At 60.2% G+C, this 7,538-nt stretch overlaps 1 protein-coding gene across 1 annotated transcript; it reads left to right on the top strand.

Moving 5' to 3' along the window:
• Positions 1-2,082: 2,082 nt before the first annotated feature.
• On the top strand, positions 2,083-6,441 carry DAND5 (DAN domain BMP antagonist family member 5). The gene is made up of 2 exons (XM_047850293.1): positions 2,083-2,409; positions 5,363-6,441. The coding sequence occupies exons 1-2, from the start codon at positions 2,083-2,085 to the stop codon at positions 5,606-5,608; spliced, it is 573 nt and encodes a 190-aa protein (XP_047706249.1). The 3' UTR covers positions 5,609-6,441.
• The last annotated feature ends 1,097 nt before the right edge of the window (positions 6,442-7,538 follow it).

Raw genomic sequence — 7,538 nt, forward strand, 5'->3', positions numbered from 1 at the left:
TCTACCACTGTGTAGTATTATGGGATTATGCCTGCTGAGTCTGGAGAAGAGCGAAGGAGGCCGGGGGGGGGGGGGGGGGGCAGTTGGAGGGGCTGGAGGGAGGGAGAAAGGGGGAGAGGGTGGGAAAGAGGAGGAAGGGGTGGTGGTGATAGGAGCAGACGGGCGACACCTGTGGGCTGCAGTGAGGACTTTGGCTGTCACCCGAGCGAGGTGCGAGCCCTGGAAGGTTCTGAGCAAAGAGAAGTGCCCGGACCGAAGTGCTCACCGGCGCCTCCTGGCTGCTGTGGGGGGAACAGACTTTGCGGAGAGGTGCTGGGAGCTCGAGCACCAACCCAGGGTGGAGGGGCCGTACTGGTTCAAGCGGGGAAATAACAGGGGCCGTGTCTGGGCGGGGGGCGAGAGAGGAGTGAGAAGTGGACGGATTCTAGGTAGATTCTGGAGCAGACGGGATTTGCCGTCATAGCAGATGGGGGGGGGCGGGTGCAATCAGAGAAAGCGAGGGGCTCAACGGGCTCCAAAGTTTGGGGCGTTAGCACTGGGCATCAGCTGGGTCTAGAGGACTTCGAGGGGGCGGGCTGGGGTCGCCCAGGAGCTCGGATGCAGCGGGGTGTGGGCGAAGCACCCTCGCACCTCCAGGTGGGGCGTCCAGGAGGCAGATGCCCTGGGCGCGGCTGCCGCGCAGTCCCGAGAGCCGCCGCCAGAGGGCGAGCGCGCCCCATCGCACTTCGCAGCCCCGCGGGGCGCGGGAAGGACCGGCCGTGCGGCTTCTCACGGCCCCTGCGCCGGCAGCTCCTCGCCTGGGTGCGAAATGGGGGCTACGGGGGTGCCAGGGCCCGGCCCGGCCCCCCACCCAGGCGTCCCCGGGGCTCCAAAGCCTGGGACACGGCTCCCACCCTCTTCATGTGCTTCCAGCCCTCCAGCCTCCACCCCCCACCGGGCTGTTCCCATCGCCTCCAGCACCACCTCGGGGCTCTGCAAAAATGTCACCTCCTCGGGGAGGCCTTCTCTGACCACCCTGGGGGGCAGAAGTCCCCGCCCTGACTTAAATAGGCACATGCTATTTAAATAACCTAACACTTCAGACCCTGACATCGTCTTATCTTGTACTGCCTGTTTTCTGCACTGCAGTGTCACATCCACAGCGAGAACCCATTTCTGTCTTGCCCCCCCACCCCCCACCCCGAGTCCCCAGGGCTGGGAATCACGCCTGGCCTTTAATAGGTGCTAAAGGAAAAACAGCTATAATGAAGTTAATCATAGTTTACTCATGGTTCTACTGTGTATCAGCCTCTATTGTAAGCTGCTTGCGCAAATTATCTCCTTTGAGTCCTCAGAATAGCCCCACCAGGTAGGGAGAGTTAATAACATATTATATACATCCCCGGAACCAAAGAGGACGCTGAGCCCCCAGAGGGGTGAAGGGACTTCACAGAGGTTGCACAGCCAGAAAGTTGCAATGCTGGGGCGCCTGGGTGGCTCAGTCCGTGAAGCGTCTGACTTGGGCTCAGGTCATGATCTCAACGGTTCACGAGTCTGAGCCCCGCGTCGGGCTCTGTGCTGGCAGCTCGGAGCCTGGAGCCTGCTTCGGATTCTGCATGCGTGTGTGTGTGTCTCTCTCTGCCCCTACCCCACCCATGCTCTCTCTCTCTCTCTCTCTCTCTCTCGAAAACAAATAAAAACATTAAAAAAAAAAAAAGTTGCAATGCTCAGGCTGAAACCCGAGAGGCGTGGCTGGAATTGTCTGATTTTGCTAAACGGAGGGATGGATGTGCCCCAGACCTAGAAAGGAGCCCCCTCAGAGCCTCCAGGCATCGTGCCCCTGAGTCCCTGTTTCCAGACTTGCCTTTCCCAGTCCCCAAGGCCCACACACCCACAGACCCAGCCCCCCGGCTCCCTGCCAGGCTGGTGGGGGGAGGGGTGGGAACCCAGCAGGCCTCAGTTTATTTTCCTTCCCACTGTGGGTTTGCAGAGGTTGGGGGAAGGCCATTTAAAGCAGGTCCGAAGGGCCTCGGTTCCACCCACCAGACAGCAGGGTCGACTGCCCAGGACCCTGAGCCCAGTCCCAGATTGACAGACGGACAGATGTTCCTCCGCCAGCTGATTGCTCTCCTGAGCCTGCTCAGTGGGGCCCACTTGCCCACAGGCTTTGGGAGGCCCGGACCCCAGGGGCCCCCATCTCGGCTCTGGGCTGCCACCAATGAGACCCGGGCTCTGGGCCGAGGGGTCCCAGCCTCCCAGGTACAATCCTCTGCCCTCAGCAGCTGGAAGGCCTTCTTGGGCCTGCAGAAAACTGGCCGGCTGGGGAGAGGTAGTCTGCAGCAGGGGCAGGAAGCGGCCCCCACCATGTCTCTGCCCCTGGACCCGCACGAAGTGACCCGGGAGAGGTGCAAGGCTGTGCCGTTCACCCAGGTGAGGGTGGCAGGGGGAGAGGAGGGCCGAGTTTCAGCACTGGCGGAGAGCACAAGACGGTGGTCCTGCACAGATCTGGGGTCCGGCCTCGCACCCTCCACCGAAACGTCTCTTGTCCCGTTTCCTCCCTTAGAAGATGAGGCCTAAGCCTTTCCTACCCAACCATGCAGTTACTTCCATCCTGGTCTCCCGCCCTTCTATGGCTGCCTTCTCCCCCAGGCCTATTTTTCCATTTGGTGGCCAGAGGGCACCTGTGAATACCTGAGTCAGATGTCCTCCTTCTTCCGCTTAGAGCCCTCCACGGCTCCCACTCCAGTCAGAGCAAAGCCATGTCCCTCCCGGGGCCCACAAGGCCCGGCACTCTCTGCCTGTCACCTCCCCGACCTCGCCTCCTCCTGCTCTTCTCCTCACCTACTTCACTCCTGCCACACCAGCCCCCTTGCTTTTTTCCGGACACACCAATGCTACATCTACCTCAGGGCCTTTGCACTGGCTGCTCCCTTTGCCTCTGCCATTCCACTCCCCCACTCCCAGATATTCTGTGGCTCCTTCTCTTCCCTCCTTCAGGTTTTTCCTCAGACACAATTTAAAGATGCAACACCTTTCACCTGTTCCTTCTTTCCTGCTTTATTTCTCACTGTAGTACACCTCATCGCCTAACACGTAAAGCTGATTTTGTGGTTGCATTTATCACGTCTCCCTCACTAGGATGTCTTCTCCAGCAGAGCACGGATTATTATGCCTTGTTCACTTCTGTATCCCCATCGCCAGGCCTGTGAACAGAGCCAGGCACGCAGTGGGCACTCAGTGTTTGTTGAGTGAATGAGTGATTAAATGAATAATAGTGCCTGCCTCCTAAGGGCTGTTGGGCATCAGAACGAGACAGATATGGTTATGGGCATTCAGCCAGTGCTCTTTAAGAGCTGTGGGAATTCATGCCGTGTGTTTATAACCCGGGCTTTGGTGCTCCGTGTACCTGGCTTCAAGTTAACTGATGACTTCTGTGTGACCCAGGGGAAGTGGCTTCCCTTCTCTGAGCCTCGTTTCCTATCTCGGCAAAACAGACTTAATGACAGATGTGAATGCACGCAAGGTGTTTGGAACGATGCCCCGCAGGGTGTCAGTTCCCAAGCCCCCTTGGCTCATTATTCATTCAGCAAACTTTCGCCGAAGGTGATACGGTGGCGATTGCATGGCCTTGGGCCAGCTACCTGGCCCTGAATTGTGCCCCAGTTGCCCCGCACGGCCACGCACGCTGTGCCCAGCAGAGGGGACCCCTGGCCTGGGATCCAGCTGCGTACCCTCTCCCAGAGCGGCAACTGCCCCGGGGTGGCACAGAGGTGTTCCCAGGGCCAGCAGCCCCTTTGGCAGCTGTGTGGACTTAGGTGAGGGACTACTCTGAGCCTCGGGTTCCCTCATCAGTAAATGAGGACAATAATGGCCCCAGCTTGTAGCATCGTGGGAGGAGAGAGTTCACCTAAGGTGAGTAGCATGGGTCCCGACATGGCGTTAGGGCTCAGTCAGTAAGTGTTAGCTTTTGCTATGATGCACCTGCTGGGGTTACAGCCATAAACAAGGCAGAGAAAGTCCCCGTCCCCAGGCAGCTTGTATTCTAGGAGAGGAACATTAAAAGAAGAGACACAACTATAAATTACTCCGAGCCCCAGGAAAGAGACCACCAGGGGGGTGACATTTCGCGTTGGGATGAACTCAGGTGGAGGGCACAGCAAGGGCAATGGACCAGTGGACCAGAGGTGGGCATGGTGCTGTGTTGGAACAGGGAAGAGGCCGGGGTGGCTGGGGCAGAATGACTGAGGAGGACGGGGCTCGCAGGGCGGCAGGAACACAGGGTTGAAGCAGAGAAGTTGGGGCGAGTTGATAGAGCCACTTACTTGGAGGGGACCAGAGGAGGAATTTTTTTTTTTTTTTTGAGAGAGGGAGAAAGAGTGCAAGTGAGCGAGGGGCAGAGAGAGAGAGAGAGACAGAGAGAGGGAGAGAGAGAAGCGGGGCTCACCTGAACCAGGGCTCGAGCTCACCCGACGCGGGGCTCGAACTCACAAACCTCGAGATCATGCCCTGAGCTGAAGGCAGATGCTTAACTGACTGAGCCACCCAGGGGCCCCCATAGGGGGGACTTTTACTGAACGCTTACTGTGTGCTAGGCAAGAGACTAGGGCTTTCTGTCTAATCCCCACCAGGTTCCTGTAATGCTAGCCTTTTCTGCAATCCCTTATCGCGAGAGGTGCCTCCTTCATCATCGTCTCCTGCTCAGGAGGAGCGGCCCTTCCCCGTATTAATCCTTTCTGTTGAAAGGGTAGATTGGGGCACCAAACGAGGCTCGAGGGTTCGAGCCCCACATCCGGCTCCTGTGCTGACAGCTCAGAGCCCGGAGCCTGCTTCGGATTCTGTGTCTCCCTCTCTTTCTGCCTCTCCCCCGCTCACGCTCTGTCTCTCAAAAATAAACACACATTGGGGCGCCTGGGTGGCGCAGTCAGTTAAGCGTCCGACTTCAGCCAGGTCACGATCTCGCGGTCCGGGAGTTCGAGCCCCGCGTCGGGCTCTGGGCTGATGGCTCAGAGCCTGGAGCCTGTTTCCGATTCTGTGTCTCCCTCTCTCTCTCTCTGCCCCTCCCCCGTTCATGCTCTGTCTCTCTCTGTCCCCCAAAAAAAAAAAAAAAAAAAAAGTTGGAAAAAAAAATAAACACACATTAACAACATCAACAACAACAAAACAACAACGAAAAGCGTAGGTTGATTTCTCTTTTTCCTGGTTGAACTTCCATAATTTCACAGGTAAAGAAACAGGACCAGAGAGGCTGGGTAGCTTGCCCCAAGTCACACAGCCAGCCGATGGCAGTCGGGATTTGACCCTGGCCTCTCGAGGTGGGGTGGGAGTGGATGGGAGATTATTCTCGCCATTCTGGCCCCACACTTCACCGATCTCCCTGTCCCAGGTGATCTCCCAGCCCGGCTGCACGGCAGTTCACCTCCGAAACCACCTGTGCTTTGGCCACTGCTCGTCCCTGTACGTCCCCGGCTTGGACCCCACCCCGCTCGTCCTTTGCAACAGCTGTGTGCCCACCCGAAAGCGCTGGGCACCCGTGGTCCTGTGGTGTCGGGCGAGCGGCCCCGGCTCCCGTCGACGGATGAAGACGTCTACTGTGTTGGTTGAAGGGTGTCAGTGCAGCCCGAAGGCGTGATCTGAGCACGATGGAGGGACACGCAAATGTGCACGTCTTGGGGAGACGGGGGCAGACGCGCCCAGAAAGATGCCAACCTGGATCATGTACGCTGGGTCAAGAGACTAGGGACACAGGGACAGCCTGACGGGTCTCCAGCGTCCCTGCCCTGCTCCCAGGGACACCAGGCACGTCCCCAGCTGTGGGGCTGGGCCGCTCATAATCATAACACTCAGTTTACCAGGCCCTGCGCTGAGCGTTTGACACACGCTGACTTACGTCATCCCCGAAGCAGCCCAATGAGATGGGGGTTAGTATCACCTTATTTTACAGAGAAGGAAACTGAGGTTCTAAGAGGCAAAGCCACTCGCTCAGGTCCCACGGCAGTAAGCGGCAGGTCTGGCATTCGAATCCTGGACAGTGTGGCACCCAACGTTGACCCCTAGGCTGGACCTCCTCTCCTAGAATGAAAGACACGCTCCCAGCTACAGGGAGGACAGATGGTCCCACACGGACCAGGAGACACAGGGATGACCCCGTCCTAGGGACGCCCCCCCCCCCCAAGAAACTAAGACAGGGAGGCAGACATAGCTGCTGGGGGAGACTTGGGCCTCCCCAAGTCAGAGGCAGGACCCGTGTGATCCCAGCGCCCCTCCTGCCCCGCTCCCTTAAGTTTCCACACAGCCCCACGCACAGTGTGGTATTGAACAGGAACCATAAAGGTTGGCCAAACCCAGTTGCGCGTGTGTGTGTGCGTGTGCGCGTGTGTGTGTGTGTGTGTTCCTCCAACTGGGGCTCCCTGGGAACGGGTGGCCCTGTGTTGGGGTGTGGGCGTCAGGGGTGCTCCCTCCTTAGCTGGGCACAGGGTCTGCAGCGCATGAGGGCAGCCTGGCTCGGGCGGCTGGAACCGGGACCCTGGCAGATGGGCTCGTCTGGCACAGACGTGGGGACATGTGGCGCTGTCAGGGCTGACTCCAAATGCCCCCCGGAGCGTGGGGCGGGGTGGGGGGGGGGGCGGCCAGGCCCCTCTCAGCCCTCTTCCTGCCTCAGGAAGGAAGGCCCCAGGTGAGGGGACCCGAGGAAACAGATGGGCCAGCAGGGCGTGGGAGCCTGCGACCTCTGACCCTACAGGCCTGCACGGAGGGGTGGGAACAGGCCAGGCGGCCAGCTCCCAAGGCCCTGCTTCAAGGGCCCCGGGTGGGGGGCAGGGTCACCAGGGGCCCACAGGGGGCGCACTCTCCCCCCCTCCCTCCAGGCTTCTGTGCCAAACCCCAGGCAGAGTCCGAGCGGGCAGCTCAGCCCTGGCACCGCGGGCACCCCTCGCTCTGGCAGGCACGAGGCGCCTGATTCCCCCCCCCCCTTCAGCTGTGCCCACCTCCTGCCAGCCGGGGAGCCAGCTGGGAGCCTTGGTGCCAGGGGGCCCCCGGAGTCCCTGCCCCCTCCTGGGCAGTGCCAGCCGGCCCCCGCCCCCCGCCCCCCCAGGCCCAGTAATGAGTGCTGGGGAGCGGGGGAGGGGCGAGGGATGCAGGTGCCACAGGCGCTGGCACGGGGGCCGCTAATCAGGTTTGCCAGCGCCATCTGTCACCGCGCGAGCATCTGGGGCTCAAGGTGACCCTGTCACCCTCAGTTACAATTATGAGTTTGGCATCTGTATTAAAGCCCGCCAGCCGGCCGGGCAGGGGAGGGCTGGGGTGGGCACGGGGGTGCACGACAAGGCCTGTCCCGGGGGTCCCGTTCCCAGGGGCTGCATTGCTGCCAAGGCACGGGGCTTCTCCATGCTTGGGGGAGCGTGTGTGTGCGTGCGCGTGTGTGGACAGCCTCCACAATTCTGTGAGCGTGTCTGGACGCGGAGCACAACACCCTGGGGGTCCTGGGTTGTTGTGTATCTCTGGGTATGGTGGCTGTGCGTCTGAGCCTGGTGGGATGGGTGGGGGCTGGGGGTGGCGCTGAG

Source organism: Prionailurus viverrinus, chromosome A2 (assembly GCF_022837055.1).
Source record: "Prionailurus viverrinus isolate Anna chromosome A2, UM_Priviv_1.0, whole genome shotgun sequence".
NCBI classification, from domain to species: domain Eukaryota; kingdom Metazoa; phylum Chordata; class Mammalia; order Carnivora; family Felidae; genus Prionailurus; species Prionailurus viverrinus.